The 18,846-nt window shown below is 39.9% G+C and overlaps 1 protein-coding gene across 5 annotated transcripts in view; it reads right to left on the reverse strand.

The window, feature by feature from the left end:
* Window positions 1-588: 588 nt before the first annotated feature.
* Window positions 589-18,846, reverse strand: part of LOC139118817 (protein FAM124A-like) — a 37,801-nt gene continuing 19,543 nt past the window's right edge. For 3 of the 5 annotated variants that reach the window (XM_070682297.1, XM_070682294.1, XM_070682295.1), the window contains exons 2-3: window positions 8,085-8,125; window positions 589-3,512 (exon numbers count right to left, since the gene is read on the reverse strand). In XM_070682297.1, coding sequence (XP_070538398.1) covers window positions 2,641-3,512; window positions 8,085-8,125 — 913 coding nt within the window. In that variant the 3' untranslated portion in view covers window positions 589-2,640. Of the gene's footprint in view, window positions 3,513-8,084; window positions 8,126-8,270; window positions 8,797-10,800; window positions 11,095-18,846 lie in introns of those variants that run through there. The other 2 variants (XM_070682296.1, XM_070682298.1) reach the window with 2 other exon arrangements.

Consider the following 18,846-nt stretch of genomic DNA (forward strand, 5'->3'; position numbering starts at 1 on the left):
AGTTGTCTTTGTGTTGTTGTTGTTGTTGTTGATGATGATGATGATGATGATGATGATGATGATGATGATGATGATGATGACGACAACGACAATGATGATGATGATGATGATGACGATGATGATGATGATGGTGTTGATGTTGTTGTTGTTATTGTTGTTGTTGATGATGATGATGATGATGATGATGATGATGATGATGATGATGATGATGATGATGACGACGATGATGATGATAATGATGATGATGATGATGATAAAGGCAATGGAGATGGCAACAAAAACTCGAGCTTAAAACACAACACCTCACTACGAGTATATTCACACTATTGACATGTTATTCAACAACATCTGAATGCATGCACATACACGATACACACATACATGTAAAAATGTTTATCTACCTCTGAAGATGTTGTGTGTTTGTGTGTGTTTGTGTATTCTGATAGACAGTTATGTGAATGATATAAGTTTATGACTATGTGTTCATGTATCACACATGCATACACCTCTTTCATATCTCAGAAATGTAACGGAACTTCACTTTCTCAAACATAGCCAATGTTGAACTGATCGGCTCTTTACGCAATGTGATTAAAAAAATAACATTTTATTGCAAATAAATAGGTTCGTAAAAATTAGGTTGACATGCATGCAATACACGTTTAATTCCAGCGTTACAAAATCGACTCCAGATCTGAACTACATTTCTGTCGTAGAGGGCGTCCTCGAAAATACTTTGGCCGGCTGATTACAGTGGGATATACAGTAAAAGGGTATTCTACTAAATATGCCGTGAAGCAAAAGAGTACTAAAATTTTGGGGTTCTTCCCTTGATATTAAGCAATTTACGGGATCTAGCCGAAAATATTTAAACTGCTATATAAAAAAATATATAGGATTTTCGAGAAATTTCAGCCAGTTCGCCAGGTCAAAGTTTATCGAGTAGGCGCCATTCTGTCAACGTCGTTGCTAATTGGTGTACACTGAGTACCTTTTGTGCCCTTTATAAAATATCAATAATTTTACACAATAACTTACTCATTAAGAAGAAACAATGCAACTATTTTTAGAGCATAAGTTTTCTTTAGATTTCCATATCAACACATAAATTAACATTTTTAGAAATCCTGTACATGTGAAAAGGTTAAATGTACTCTACAAAATGAAATCTGAGGGGAGAGACAAACCGTTGGTAAATCTGCAAACGGATGGTTGAGGACGGAACGCCAAAAAAGATAGAGGAGGGCGATGAAGCCAAATGATAACAGCATAGACTATTTGACAGGCGAAAGAATATTGCAGCGTGTGCAGACGACACAAAGTGATGGACGTGTCTCATTAATGGCGGTGTCCCTTTTTCGTGACTTTAGATATTTGAGATTTTTAAGACGTCACCGCCTCCCAAGATGGCTAAATGCATTGTTTAAATGGTCGAATGGACGGGATATTTGCTATTACTTGGATATTTTCACTCTTTCAGCAATTATACAGTATTGTTGACGGTGTAAAAACGTAAGACGCGGCTGTTTCCATGGTTTGATAGTTATATACTTTTTGTGAAGGATGGACCTTTAGTTCTTGGGGCTAGTCAGGAAGGAAAATATCTGAGGAGCAATTATTTTTTTTAAATATTTTGCAGCCTTACGTCTTCTTGCAACAATAATTCACGTGACGAGAAACTACAATAAAGGTTGGGGGAAGTGCATTCTTGCTCTTCCTACTCCGGACAAATTTAACATCTTGAAATCCCTAACCCTACCAAAAATATTAATGATGTAATTTTGACCACCCCCAAAAATCGAATGGTCCACCCCTAACCATACTATGTGCCTCGACGTTTCTCCAAATCACCTAAAGCCTAGCCTGATATCATCAATTTGTATAACATACCAAATGAGTACACATTGGTCTGTTGATTGGATGTGTTGCGATGCTGCATGGGGAAAAGGATACTTAAGTTAATTCACAAAAACAAAAAATATTGAAAAATAAAAGGTTAATGGGACAATTCATTTGATTTTGCCGATATACTTTTGATTACTTTATATGAAAAAGTTTAATCGTCTGCAGTGACAACGTTTGTACTGACGCATTGCTGCCAATGCTCTTGGAAGGTAAAGACACAGCAATGGGGATTTGATGGTTAAAATGTCAAAACTAAAGGACCGCAAAGTGTTGTGCGGATAGTTAATGGACGAAAGAGTGACAGATCGACAGGCAGGATTGAGACGATAAAATCCAACAGTCCACCATCTTGATCCGAGTTAATATGGCCGCTGTATCTAAAGACTATTCTGGACAAACAATGATTTACAAGAATTCTGTAAGAGTATATTTAGCTGCCATGATTTGGTATCAAATAGGTTTGATTCCTATTAAATCGTTCATGTTAATACTGTTTCAACACGTCGGCGACTTAAAGGTCACAGCGATTTTACAAAAATTGTCAGTTCATGGATGGAATGTCCTGGACGACGGACACAAACTCGGATTAACGCTAAATGGTTTTGCAACTGTAAAATTTAACCTGGCACAATTGATTACATTTAAGTATTTTATATATATGTCTTTGTACTGTTGTATTCGTGTTATTAACGAGTTATTACCAGCCTCGATCGCAATCTCTATTGTATCGCACTGTCAGACGTACCATCCCGGATGGTAGTGCTGAAAATTTCTCACAGGCGTCGGTATTTTGATCCTCGGACGAGGTTTCGACGATTGTACACTGCCTGATCGCCTCCCTTTCTTGGTGAGTTGCAGCAGAACCTTATTTCCGTCATAGTCCGTCGTCTGCCAACGGCGTTTGCTGATTGGAGAACAGACATTCGGCAGCAACGGAACGAGGCTACCCACCTCGTTCACTTTGAATTGCAAGATGGCAGAATCTATCGTCCGTAGTTGAGTGCCCTTCGGCACTCGTTTCAGCGCTAATTGCACATCAAGATTCGGCTGGGAGTATACAACGAAATAACAGAAGTCCTCTTTCTTCTCTTCCGGTTCTTTTCCGAGAATAAGCCGATAAAACTCAATCATATCGTTCCAGTTGAGCTCACTACAAAACAGTTGAAACCTGAGATGCTCTTTACCGTAGTGGACTTGTCTCACGCCCCACAGTGGCAGGCTGTCAGAGTACGAATAATAGTCCTGTTGGTTTGGTGGGCACAGAGAATATCTGCCATTTGGTGTTATACTGTGGTGGAACTTCCACGGCTGTTTACCCAGATACTGCTGTGCGATACTCACCCTGTCAATCAAAATCTCCTCCTGGAGAAACAACAATATGGCCATAGAGGGCGTACTCTGCGAAATCTCCCCGTTGGTGAGTCTGTGGTGAGATACACCGTTCGGTTCATTTCGTTCAACGATGTTGAACAGTCTAAATTCGGGATCAAACCATTCGAGCAGAGGTTGTAACAGGTCCCTCAGTTTAGCAGCCTCCCCGGGATCCGATATAAAGTGAATACTGAGGATAAAGGGGTCTCCTAGCTCCCCTTCAAAAGAGTCGTCACCTGGAACGATAGAAAAAAGACGACATTTTAGATATCATCAAAAAACCACTAGGTGACCATATCACAAGTTTTTAAACCACAACTTGGACCTTGATTAGAACTTCTTTAATTGGAAACAGACTAAACATGAACATAATTGGTTTTGTCGACAAAATAATATTTTGTAAGAAGGCAGGCTAAACTCTTCATCCTACAGGGCTCCTATGTATGTAATCAAAACTTAAAGGGAAACCGTCGTCGGAACTGCGCCTATGCGAGTTTCTTGTTTACAAACAATGTACTTCGTGCACGATATGTAGATGCACCACATCTTCATAGCTGCAACATTTAAATTATACGAATGATGTAGATTATAACAGAGACATCGTACCTTGGATACAGTGTTTACATTGGTCGTATGAGTCCCATATGACCTTTGAACGCAGTTCCGACGAGTGTATCCCTTTAACAATCATTAATCTATCTCAAGATCTTTACAGATGATGAATAGCTTTATATGATATACTCAGTAAATTAATCAACAATAGTCGTGCCTCAGTTATGTCTTAACTACGTTTAATTGTAATATTTATGTTTTTATTTTTAATCGATTTTATCTCATATTCTATATCAATTCACATTGCCTTTTTTGCACGGTTTCTGATCTTTGATGATAAAAATAACAAAGTAAGAATTCCGCCATTTCCTTTCCCACCGTGAAAATTGATTATAATAGACAAATAAGAAGTTAATAAAAAAAATATATTGGGGCCATGTAACACTATGCATTGACCTGACACGGCCATGTTGATATTTCGGCAGCTTTTAAAAAATCGTTTTAAATGATGAAAGTAGATACCTAGTCATCTATAGTTGTCTTAATCACCCCGAACAAAAAAATATCAATGAACATCACGAAGATACATAGGAGATATCGTGAAAACTGTGATTATTTACGCTCATTTTGTATCAACAAATAATCAGAATACTAGTAAATGAAGTCCGTGGCGAACAGGCATGCTATATTTGGATCATCGGTTACTATATTGAATACGCCTGAAAAATATTTTTATCATCAGAAATCAGAAACCGTGCAAAATTATCCGGTCCTTCAATATTTTAATTGTTGCAAAGTGTTTATTGGCTAACGTCTTTGTTTGTTATACCTAAACGGAGTTGCATGCGTCAATGAATTGTCAACTTTATATGATTGGGCCCGGGAATTGTGATGCTTCCCTGAATTTCTTACTGTGGTTCGAGTCTTGTCTCTGTTAGTGACGACCATCGAGATCTAAAGGCATAAGGGGACGCGCTATCATGGGAGAAATGATCTTTTGTCTTTTTTTCTAACAAATTCTGTCAATTGATTCTACTTCAGCGTAATGTTTTCTTCCAGCTGCAAGGATGCCTCTGGGTCAGAGGTCACATCAGTTCCCACTGAAAGCATCTTTTCCTCAAAAGTTTTAAAACTTGCCATGTATACGTAAATAAGACGTCAATGTCGCTTACAGTACAATAGCACGACCTTTACACTATTTTTATCATGCGATTATTGAATAATAAATTGTCGCCCGATTCGTATTCTTATAGTATAATGTCGTCAGTTTTTATGACAAATTAATTATCAATTTCCATAAATTGATTATACGTTTCCCTAAACCTGGCCCAGTGCTGGTTTGTGCAACTAGGGAGAGTGTGAACGCCTGTGACGCGACGGAAATGATGGACAGATAGTAGCCAGTTGAATTTGGGAGATCATGTCAGGACGAAGACTTTCAGATACTCTTTTGGCCTTAAGGGATACTTTTCATCTTACTAAGTACAAGCGTGCTTTATCGTGCATTTCACCTTTTGTAACTTTCAATTATATTTGTCTTCACGAAGGCAACATAGCTGCATAAAAATCTTGAAACATTTTCAAGCCTTTAGTTTTTTTCCCCCCTTTTCGAACATCTCTCCAAACAGATCATCTCTCACATGATATTGTAGCGCATCCCGCTTTACATTTCAACGACAGGCACAGCTTCAAATTACGACTTCATATTACATGAAGTGATTAACGTTCGTTAAGGTCTGTTGAATTTACGTTTATATGATTGGCACTTTTATATAGGACAATAAGCTTATCTAGCAAGAATTAAGCAAATACTTTTCTTCTCTAAACACAAGAAATGGAAATCGTACGGAAAAATACAAATAACAGAATACCATTTAAATTCCTTGGGTATGTGAAGGCAAGGCGGCGCGACTGAAATTAATGGTGTCATTTAAATAATCTGCGTTGGGGTTTCACCAAAATTTTGGCCTAGATTTCTGACAACTTAAGATCGTTGCCATGGAAACGTGTCGGCAAGAGCAATGAACTCTGGGAAGCCGTTGCACACTAACAACAACTCGCTGATCTGTCACTTCAGCACGTATATTCAAGGTATTCACATTTCTTCATGTTCCCAATAACGAGAATTACGCTAAAAGGGGTCGACAGCCAGACAGTCTGCTGTGAAGAACACAGCTTGCTTGCACATTGTTCACTTTTTAGGCTATGTTAATAAATATCCCGGCCGTCGCTACAAACACTCTCACATGTAACCTATAGACTGTAGGGAGGAAACAAAATTATCAAGCAATTTGATAAGCTCGTCAAGTATTTGTCTGTTCCATATTGTTGGGCTTCCTTGGATATGAATAATTTAGAGTTTCAAATTAAATATTAACGGTTATTCGTAAAACTTTAAGGATTAGGCTTACAGAAGCATATGCCTGATGAGATTAGCAGAAAACAAAATGTTTCGGCGGATTTAAAATTCAATGGTTCACAATACCTTGCAGAGAGCGAATTATATTGGTACACACAGAACAATGGGTGTTCTACGTCAAGGGACCCCTTTAGGTGGACGTCATTTGTAGGATTCGAAATTCTCATTTCCCCGTCCAGTGTTTATTATTGACTATCTGAAATGATTACGTCAACAAATATTAAGGACAAAGGGTGAAATTGCACAGTCGAGAAGGAGAAAAATTCTGCAAGAAGCAGTAATGTTTGTAGACGTCTACAATATTCGTCAGCTAGACAATCAAAATAGTGTAGCTTGAATGCAGTGCATGAGAAAATATGCCGTGTCAAAGGTCGGAGAAATCATGCTGATATACCGTGCGCTCACTTTTCCAATCTGCCCACTCTCTTCCCGCCAAAATAGAGCACGAAATTTCTTTAGAATGACAGCGCTGTGCACATTCAACACAAAGTGTAGTGGACACACAAACGAGCTCGCCCTGTATTGTAAACTGAAACCGCTCTCATCTCAAGCGTGAGGGTGTATTTAGATTTGTTGGGGGAGTTTGGTTATTCGTAATAATGCAAGAAAACCACTGCAGGCACTGGCCACTTCCATATTCTAAAATATCAAGTCTTCCAGATGAATCGGCAAATCGAAGTAAATGGAATTTCTTCACGACATATTTACCGTGGAAGTCATTGACAGAAAGCCATTGTCGCTAATTGAAGAACGGCTATCAAAACTTGCCATTTTATTTGCTGACCTATTTTGCATAGCAATAAGCCTGATTGTATAATTGTTCCGTGTTGACCTTAATTTGGCATAGATCGAACCTTGTGAACTTATTGAAAGGACTGCTTTTGCCAACACAGTCAGCTGGGTCATATTCTATTTTTAAAATGAAGGTGAAATTGGCGATCGATGACAAAGAGTTTTAATTGTGAAGATTAATTTTTGCATGCACCTTTCATAAATACCAAATAGCATGCATTTTTTTATAGATTAATCTGTACGTACTGAAACAAATGTGATCAGACCAGATTTTAAGAACGAAATACATCTCGAAAATATGTGGTATTTGAAACCATGGCTTGAGGTCTAATTAATTTCCATTGATATGACTTTTTGAGCTAAGTTCCTCGATAGTATTTTTTTCACGTGACAACAAAGCTTAATTACACACATTTATTTTTAGGCACATATCTAGTACTGTGGTGTTTCCTGTGGCATTGATTGCTGCTCTGACAGTGTATGTCGCCTGCGCGCGCCCACGATTTCAGCCCGCAGGAACTGAAATCTCATGTCGTACGTATGTTTATCGGTGCGCCCATGTATGACCAAGCCAAAGCTTTGGTAAATTGAACACACTAGTTATTCCAACTAGATTAGAAGGTGTGTGTGGTTTTCTCTTGCTCATTTTTCGCATAGCCTTGAAAAACAGATCTTTGACCTGCATGAGCTGACATTTGATAGCCGGTGAGTTGTGAAATCAAACGTTCCGTCGCATTACCATTCGTGAGGGAGAAACGAATTCTGAAAAACATAGAATTCAAAGATCGCCGGCGCTGGCGCGAGATTTCAGAATCTAAAGTCGGCAGTAACACCCAGTCCAAAGTGGAAATTATATGAATGATTTTTGTACACGTCCTTCGTGCTGCGGAAAACGGAAAGATAATTCCTAGTAATGGACCCATGATTCACTACTGGGAACAAATCGCAGACAGCCTTCCGTTTGAGAATAGTGTATAATGGGAAGTCAATATATACCTTTTTTCTGACAAAAGAAAAATATCATTTTCAAATATTGCATACTTACTTGACGTTGAAGCCATACTGCCCAACGGGTCGATTGGTAACCTGGAAGAAAATCAGAGAAAGATGTAAGCTAAAAGCGCTATGGCAACCATGGGAAGACGGCAAACATCGTCTTTCACCACCTCTGGACACAAAACCCCACAGTTTCACGCGTTAGACGTGATGGATCATTGCTGTGCAAACACACCTTTAAAATTGGAAATAGATGTTTTCAGGCTGCTCTACCCATGTCGCTTTGAAGTAGGTATGAGGCTAAATGTCTGTTTGAATCCGCCTCGTCATATGCCCTACAATGGCTCGAATATCAATCGCGCTGTATGACGTCACGGCGTGTTTACCTTTTTGCGAGATGACTCATATTTCAACTGAATAACCGACAGCGCATGCGCTAATGAGGACTTATTTTAACCAGACAGTGGTATTGCTCTGTCGACAGTTTCACAATGACACGAATAATTTTTATGCGTGATTCAGGTGGTGGGTGTGGTACTGGCAAATACATAATATTTTATCACAGTGCAGATATGTCTTGTCGGAAATTTAATTTAGGGTGACAGGATCGAGGTCACCTGAATTTCGATCAGACATGGCGCTCTCTTGGTTTCGATAACGTTTCGTGACTCTAGCATAAATGAACGTAACGACCATTTTACTGCCTCACGGCCATGTATCGAAATTGTAAGCACAGGATATCCGTACACAATCTGGCTTCCCTTAAAATTGGCGCTCGCATATTTGTTTTTGTTGATCGGCAATTTCCTCCGGCTCTTTTACGATGTAACGGTAATTTGTACATATCTGACGCTTGAATAGGAGTAATAAGGCCAGTGTTATAATGGCCTGACCAATACTTTCTCTGCGTACCCAGGTATTAGCGCGGTATTTTCATTGTGGATGCGCCAAACGACGCGGGTTTGACGCACTGGCTTCCTCGACATTGTACGCTTATTTACCGTACGTCTGCCGTGTCTATTCTGTGCGTGTTTATTTATGGGTTTGTTTGCTCGTGCCCCTGTTTGATTCGTTGTGATTGTTTACGCCTGGACAACATCAAAACAAATTTCGTTCCGGCTGTTGACTAAACAAAATATGTGCTAAAGCGCCGGTGAGTGATTGTGGTTCAAAGTACAAACACAACGAAACACGACACTCGCTTCATATACAAATTTCAACGCGGCCGTCACATTGCCAAGCCCTCGACTCTATGCTATCCCTATAATGTGTAGACACGGTATTCAAGTATTTTCGGACTATTGTATTAGGTGTTAACAAAACAGTTATTCCTATCTTATAATGAAATGTCTACATCATTGTTTATGCCTGTCGTAATACTATAATATTACAGACATTACAGCAACCGTGAAGTTGTTTGAAGTTTTGAAAAAAAATGCGAAACAAAAGATGAATTTCGTGGACTCCAAAAATTCCGCTGGAGTACATTCTCGGCGACATTCTTATTTATTTCTTGCAGTGATTCTGTAGAAAGTGATTCCGCAGTTATCGTCGCGTTCGCAATCGTGGGAGGTGGGTGTTCAAATCAATAGGGCTGATAGTTATTTGGTTTGGTTATTTTGATTGGTTTGTAACGGAATATTGTTAGCATCGTGTGCACGACATTGACTGCTGCAGACGATATTTTGGACAAGTGTTAGTAATGGCTTCAGCCAGTAAAGGCCCCTAACACGTCATATTTTAGACTGGCCCCAAGTTGCATGGCTTTCCTCGGCAGCTGAGTTACTGGCTGGCCAAGGCGTTCACCCCACGATCAGCGCAACAGCCTACCATTTAGCGCGTCGGTCTGCTGATGTTCAGTCCTTCATTATATGTTTTGACACTTATACGCCCAAGACCTGGAGCAAGTCTGGGCATATATTTGTGGTTTTCAAAATCGCTACTGCTATTGCAGTTGATTCGTGTTTCTTGGCGAAAGCCTGTGTAAAAAAATTCAGATGAAAATTTCACAACTTTCAACGTTTTGAGACTTGCATCGACATACAGGTACATTGTGCACCCTTATTTTCATACATTCACGCTTAGAAAACGCTGGCTCAGCTATTTGCATTATGACTACATTAAGATGAAGAAATACGTCTGGAACTCGTGTAGACTGAAAGATTCAGTCGCGTGCGGACGCTCCGCCGGAGCGCCCGCACGCGACTGAATCTTTCAGTCTAGAACTCGTGTCTCTTATATAATTTTTTTTACACTTGATCCGTCAGACAACCACAAAACAAACACGACTTGATACCACGGGGTAATTCACACACATACAGGACAGTTAGTATTTCGCTTTGACGGCGGCAAATTAGCCGTCACAGCGACTCTGGACTTTGAATGGGCTCCGGTAGGGTTCGCATGCAGGTAAATTGAGGTGAACAACCCTTTACCTTTTCTTAATCCTAACAACACAAAAAGATAATTGTGAAGATTTGCCCTGGGAAAATGCAACTTGAGGTCAGAACGCTGGCGTCCGAGTGGTGCTGAGGTGTCGATAACAAACATTATTTGCAATTTTTAACATTGAACTCATAATAATGTCTATATATCGAGCACAAAGTTAAATTAAAACGTGCAATTTGCATGTTTTGTCTTTTCACTACGAAGATCGTCTCCTGATATCCGATTGGCCAGCTGTTTGCAGAATTACGGGTCTAAACTTTCAGTACATCCATGACACATGTTCGGGAGGGGAGGGGGTTTAAGGTTGGCAACAGTACCTGTACCAGCGCACACCGACAACGACCTTGTTTTGACGAATTTTCAACATGTACGTCATGACGCGATTGGAGTTTGTGGAACTTTTCCCGCCTTTTACAGTGACTCCGACACCACACCACTGCACTGCGATGCGTTGAAAAGTCTAGAATGGTCAATCTGGATGAACACAGTCGAAAGTTTCCTGGGTCCTAGCGATGCTCCGATGAGCAGTTTTGTGATTTTTCAATGAAACATGGCAATGAAATTGTCTCTTTCCGATTTAGTTCATTTTCGAAAATGAGACAATCGATTTGCTATAACTAATTCAATTTTGTCTTGCTGTTTCCTAAATTGATATCGACCAAATTTTTTTGGAATATATTTCTACGGTGTAATGGATTATTGACCAGGTTCCTCTATGATCACACTCCGCACATGCGCAGTTTCTTCGTCTTTCTCCTTTTTTTCAGTCTTCCCATGCACGCTGCGTGCAAAAATTTCACCGAAACAACTTGCTATTTAAAGACTTTTTCATCAAAAACGTGAGCTGAGGTCACGGTGTAGCCATTTTCTCTTCGAGGTTTTAGATTTGTAATTGTGAATTATGGATGAAAATGGTTTGCGGCTTTTACTTCAACTAGATTGTACTACTTTCGTTTTTATTAGGCATAATAACCCTTTCACAGCCCAATTTGATACAACCCTATTGTTTTCTGTAGAGGGAGATAGGAACGAATGGGCTAAAACATCACTTTCTTGTTATAATGTATACACGCATGCTCATGCGCTTGTGCGCAGTACACAACTCACCGAAGCACTTTGTTTCTAATACACATTGCAATCTACCGGGGACAATAATCCAAACTTTTGTTAATATTTTCAATATTTTCAGAAAACTAGTACATTTAATATATTTCCTTCCTGCCTAAATTATGTGAAGTATTAACAAGGGGCCTTACCTTACCAACACGGGGCATTGTGTAGAATATGAGATACTATGTTTAAATGAATTCTGGGCCGGACTTAAATTCAGCCTGCAACAGTAACGTAGCAAGGGACATAATACACATACGTGCTTTGTTAACAGGTTGATCATTGAACATTTCGACATGGTTTTGGGAATAGAACAAGTAACTGCATTACAAAAACAGAACAAAAATGATTGGAGATACATCAAAGGTCTAGCTAGAGGGCGCTACCATTAACAAAGTGGTGATACATGCAATAGAAAGGCTGCCGAATACGTGGATGCAGTGGTGCAATTCAACATAACCTTAAGTGATACATTTCTGCTGATGTACTATATTTATCGACCACCATTATAACAATGCCATATGAAGGATCGTTCACGCTAGACGTTGGGTGCGCCCTCATTGTTACTCCCATACGACACACAATATCCAAACACTTACTTAGGCCCTCATGCTGAACTAAGTAGAACCATAATGTGCGGTTTTGTGTGAACAGTTTTCACAAGTGCGATAGGCTAGAGACTTGATGAAAAATCGAACGTCACTTGGACACTCTCGACTCCATCAGAGACAGATTGCCCTCAAGAAACTATTATTCTTTCGATGAGACGATTATTGTATTGAGGGTTTACTAAATGACCGCATAAGAATCGCGACGAAGGCTGGGTTAGCCAAGAAAAGCGAAAAGAGATCATGTTCTTCGTCTTGGTGGCTAGGTAGTGTGCTCGCCGATGGTAATTTTTTGCCGCTTTCTATTTCTCTGTTCAGAAATTCGCCCTGGTAACAAAGCTAGGTATGTTTTGTCAGCTACATGCTTCTGTCAACATTCTGTCGGCAACTGTCTGCATGCATCTCTCTGTCTCTCTCTCTCTGTCTCTCTCTCTCTCTCTTGTATCTCATATATATATCTTTTGTATCTCTTATATATATATATATATATATATATATATATATATATATATATATATATATATATATATATATACACACACACACATACATACATACATACATACATACATACATACATACATACATACATACATATAATAACACAATTTACTTCAAATGCAAAGAAATAATCTGCTACTTAAATTTCATGCATCCCACAATCTTCAGACAGACGTGAAAGGCTTTTAGCTCTACACTCTCACTCATATGGTTAGGATGTACCATTCTGTTTGTAGGTGGTGTAAAAATTTGATAAATAATATTTGCTTTGGTGACGACATTTTGAAGAAACCAACTCAGAGAGTTTGTTTGACAGCGTAGATTTGTCAGCATTGATATATATATATATATATATATATATATTTAAAAACTATCTACTGTTGATTGACCAATCAGAGTGCTCAATTCAGGGTGTTTTATCTACTCGTAAAGCCTTGGTCACCAAATTCCAGAAACGAATGACAGCGCCGTAGTAAAGTACTGTCCAATCAAAAGTGAACATGTCATATTCTGTAGACATCTGATACGTTTTAATATTCAAATTTGGTAACACAGTGGAAACCAGCTTGCAACACAAAATCGCTGTGCCCTAGGGCATTTATATAATGTGCCCTAGGGCATTTATAGGATGTTCCATCACACTGGAAGGCTATTTCACAAATAGAAGTTTTAATTAATATCCTAAACATGTTACATTGACAAAGGCGACGGCTGACGTAAACACATTGAAAACGAAAATATATCAGTTAGGGGCGATAGTTTTTAAGTCGGATAAAACCCTCATACTCGGGCTCTTCTGGTATATAAAGTCCAACCCTACGATAAAATGTCTCGGCCTGCGGCCTCGACATTTTATCGTTGGGTTGGACTTTATATACCAGAAGAGCCCTCGTACTCGGGCTTTATCCTATACATATATATATATATATATATATATATATATATATATATATACATATACATTTGGTATATTTAAATATAGAAATAACGGGCGACGCGCCGACCATTAACGTTTATTTATGGGCAAGGGCGGGAGGAAAGCCAAATATTAACGGGCGAGGCTAGCCTCGCCCGTTAATTTGGCTTTCCTCTCGCCCGCGCCCATTAATAAACGTTAATGGTCAGCGCGGAGTCTGTTATTTCCATTATATTATCACTGAACACCGAAAAACTGTCAAAATTTACTAAAATTTCCCGTGCGAACGACAACGGGGCCCAAGAACCTGACAATGAGTAGTGCGCGCTGCCAAAATTTTGCAAATCAGGATATTTCTTTCGAAAAAAGCGTCTAAACTTGGTCGACAGATGCTCCATTTTATTTTGTGGTTGATGATGAATTTTGTACAAATTGCTATTTTCGTTTTAGCTGTAAAGTTTCTATATTTACGATATTCACGGGCACGAAAACAAACCATTACTGTGTATTTGAGGGCAGTCACGTGGTTCAGCTCGACCAATCAAAACGCGATTGACAGGGAATGGTAATATAATATGGCATATTTAAATACGGTATATTTAAATAATAACACATGAGAGCGAGGGCAAGATCACGATTTATTGCCTGCCCAAGGGATGGTGGTCATGATCGAAATATTGATGATGCCCGAGCCGTAGGCGAGGGCATCATCAATATTTCAATCATGACCACCAGCCCGAGGGCAGGCAAAAAATCGTGATCTTGCCCTAGCTCTCATGTGTTATTAATTTTTATTACACCGAACAAACTTCGAGTAGGGGGCCTACAGTTCGCCTTTCTGCATGAGTCCGGACCTCAGCGTAAAATGTTGTCAGTGCCAAGTCTAGGGTTGCCGCTGAAGTTTGCCGATCTCCTCGGTCGCGTATCCAAATTTGTTGCTTGCATAGTCGCTGAACACAGAAATTGCATTCCTTGTTGCCATTTTCGTTCGTTTGCTGTTTACTTGCATCAAAATATCGTCTAACTGTGCCGGTGACAGCTCTGCATGACGTTTCGCAGCAATAGTAGCAAGTACAAGCGAACGACAATTTGTTAAGCGCAGAAAGGATGCGCAGTAAGTAAAATGACGTCATCCATGTAATATCAAATGCAGAGGGCATCATCAAGTTCGCAGAGGGCATCATCACGTTCGCAGAGGGCATCATCACGTTCTTTTACATGTCACGTGAGTCGTGTTTAACCAATGGCAGTGCACGCTGAATGAGTGAGGTGTAATAAGTAAATAATAACACATAACAGTGAGGGCAATATCACGATTTGTGGCCTGCCCAAGAACTTGTGTTCGAACGGCTAGCGCATAGCGGGCAAGAGTCGAGGGCAATAGCAAATCGAACCATGTTATATCACTTTTTTTGGAATGTCACGTGGCGGACTTTGAGCCAATCACGAGATCAGTACTATAGGTGAGGTGTAATAAATATCATTGTCAGCATCAAAGTTACATGTCTGTCTATCTAATTCTGAGCTCCTGTCTTGCCTTTCTCTCTTGCATCATTCGGGAGTTCTCGTAAACTACTTCATGTGAGTAGAGCGCCACCCAGGCCACAGATGGGTGAATGTTTCGCTCTGCGGTTGGTTTTGTTTAGTTCTGTTCTGTTTTATGGTCCGGTGGACGGTGGGGTTGCTGGGATTTTAGCCCAGCTAAAAATCTACCCTTCTGTTTCTGAGATTACATGCATCTCGTGATGGGTCAAGTAGGGTCACATTCCGAAGAATGTGTCGATTTCTTTCCATATAACCATCACTGGACACATTCCCTGTGCCTAGAAACGTGTTTGTCTAGCTTACTACTCGTAACACTATGTTAGGTAATCGGTTAGTCCCAAGTCATCACCAAACACAACAAATGTTCTGCTATACCGTCTTTGAAAGAAATAGTATCGAGAGTTTCCCTGTAACGTTTGACGTTTTCAACGTTTGCAGTGACCAGTGTTTGAATGCTGTGAACGCGATCAGTTTCGTCTGCTCATCTTTCTTCAGCAGATAGAATAACACTGTAGTCTGTGCGGTACGCGACTACATAATGGAAAGTTTACAGTTTCTTAGTCTTCAAAGCTAATAGTACAGCACGCGATGATTTGACGCCATGAAAAGAATCACGTAGAATATGCTGAAATCCTGTAAGTAGTAAATAAAGTAAATCACTTTCAAATGTGTTTTGTCGCGCAAATCTAAGTCACCTGCCTTGACAATGAAGGTAACATTATATCTACAGATATTTCTGTCCTGTAATTGATTTTGCTTAATACACGTTAAGCTGTGAGACCGTACCCAGATTCTCCCCTATTTCACATGAGATATACCATTTCCATTGCACTTTATGGGGGATCCACCTGAATTCCGTCACCACGACATTGTTAGCGGGCACATGGTGTTTGTTGACTCTGTCATCAAAAACGACGAAGCTGTGGCATATAAAAGCCAAAGATTTCGGAAATAGTATAGAAATTTCCTAAGTTTCTTTTTATAACTGCGAGTTTACCGGATACTTGTTGAGAGAGAGAGAGAGAGAGAGAGAGAGAGAGAGAGAGAGAGAGAGAGAGAGAGAGAGAGAGAGAGAGAGGGGGGGGGGATGTCTAAAGTCATACGAGAACGCGGCGAGTGACCAGCATTGTTCACTGGGCGCGTTGACACCGTCAGGTTGTGTTTTCTGTGCCGTAATATCCAAATTACCGCCGCCTCTGGGGGTCTGCGGTGATTTCATCGAGACGCTTTTGTGTTTACGTCACATTCCATGACAATTGTTCAAATTACGTTCAATTCAGGTGTACGAATGGGTCTAAAAAGGGCGACTTGTTCAATTGTACCTGGCTTGCACCTAATCCCAAAATATCACTGGTGCTCTCGATGGCTGATTTTCTCGCAACAATTGGAAGCTTCAATACATTAGTGTCTGGCATTTTTCCGAAATATTTCTGCCCTGTATTTGCAAATTACCTTTGTTATTCTACTTAGCGGAGTGCAAATCAATTATAACCTATTTACAAGGAATTAGGATACAACGTGTATCATCTTGCCGAAAAAGAATCTTACAGGTTTTAGCAAATACCATGGCGAAACCGTGCAGAAAAGAGCAGCTGCCATTACACAGCGATATATATTAAGTTGCCAATGAGGAGTGGGGAGATGGAAGCGTTATGCCCTGATAAAATATCTGAATATTGAAGAAATTTTTGTTTTTTAAATGTGTTTGAATTTGAGCACAAACATGGAAAGCTGTCATGTTGGCCGATGCGGCAAACTACTCCCAATTATGTTGCCATGGGTGGGGACGTTGCATCTGAAAGTTACTTGAGCAACAATGTACATGTTTCATTTGCTCAACTTGGCAACCAAGCCTTGTGAACGCAGGCTTCCTTTCGAACGTGCAAATTTCTTAATCGTAGACAGACGTCAAAGATCGGTAAACGCTTTTCTGTATCTTACAATACTGTAATTCATGAAATGTGTTTTTACGGAACTTTTCAGACCATTAGTTTACTTTGCAATTCGTGTTCTTCTTAATGGCGTCTACCCATAGGTGTGTTCAACAGCTGTCACTTTTAATTCTTCTGTTTCTCTTTCTTGTCCCGTCTTTTGTCTCCTTCATTTCTTTTCTCTTGTCCTCCCTACTGTGTCTGTTGTCTGTATCCAAGTCTATATTTACACACCCATCGGTACACCTGCGGTATGTTATTAGTCAGCCCGGATGACCGTAATGACCAAATTTGACACAGATCCAATAGCGTCAATGACAATGGACGTCGAATCATTACCGTTAAATAAACAATTAAGCCTATAAGGACCGACAAACGCACTCATCGCTGAAAGAGGCCTGCGAATAAAGCGGGCCTTAATAGGGTCAGAACTTCGAGTTTGATTTGAACTAGTGATTTTACCAGCTATGGTGTCCAAAAAGAAGGGTAGTTGTATTCCAGATAAACGTGGTTCAAAGCAGCGCGAAAAATTCCTGCGCGATGGTCTATTATAGAAGGTCGCGTGTCTGATAACATTTATGGTAGGACTGTACTTTGCGATATTAAGCTAATGCTGCGCTAGATAGTTTTAAGACTGCACCTCTAGGAAAGATTTCTGGCCTCTCAATATCGGAGATTTGCTGGTCTACGGCTTGTCTTGACTGGATTTGACACCTTAAGTGAAAATTAAACCGACTTTTCAGGATTTTTGTGCGAGAATAGAAAATTTATATTACAGAGAGATGGTGAAAATGGCAGACTTCAACTGTCGCGGTATTAATTCACTTCCAGATGTAAATGTGTGACCAATGATTTTCATTCTTGCATACGACACAAAACACTGAGAGTTAAGTCCCTCCATCTGGGCTGTGCTGAAAATTCCTTTTGACAAATTAAGTAAAAGCTAGAACAATTGTTATCAAGGTGCTTGTTAGTTTTGAAATCTTGTACAACTTCTTGACTTCAAGTAAGGTAATCTTAAGTTTGAAAAAAAAATTGTGGATTAAGTCTACTATGGCGGTAGAGCTGCCACCATAACACCACAATCCGGCAACTTTTGTTCTGAGTGCCTGACATGTTTTTGTGTTCACTGAAGCCTTACAACTCAAAGCCATCCCCTTTTGTCTCTAAGAGAATCGCTGGCAGATAATCGAAAAACTGGTTCGATATTACTCTTGAGTGATAAAAGGGGACCTTGGGTTCTTCGTTCGATGGGCTTTATTTCAAATTAGCCCTTTCTTATTCACCCAAGTGTTATAATCGTTGACAAAGTTGAGCGTTGTGACACCAGGCTTTCGTGTGCGTGAAAGACAACAAGTGCTTGGCAGTAAATTAATACGTATACGGCAAGTGGGAGAACAAGGACACTTTTATTGAGTTGGAGCTTCTATTTTTCAGGTTTGGCGTCGTCACCCACCCTCCACTCTCTGATTGGCACGTCAACAGACAACTTATTCACACTAAGTATGTGCCGAAGGCAAAATAGACGGGACGACAGGGATACAGTCGCGTCGCGCCTCGGCTGTGGATATGCCACCGGGGAAATGCTTCAGCTGTCAGAAAGTCGAACTGGAAATAAGATACGACATGGCTCTCCTTTTATAAGGCAAATTAACAGGCGGGAAACACTACGGGCGCGGTGAGCGATTACGTCGGACAAACTTGATAATATATTCGTGAAAAATACAGTAAAAAACCTGCGTATGAATTCGT

Source organism: Ptychodera flava, chromosome 19, assembly GCF_041260155.1.
Source record: "Ptychodera flava strain L36383 chromosome 19, AS_Pfla_20210202, whole genome shotgun sequence".
Taxonomy (NCBI): Eukaryota; Metazoa; Hemichordata; class Enteropneusta; family Ptychoderidae; genus Ptychodera; species Ptychodera flava.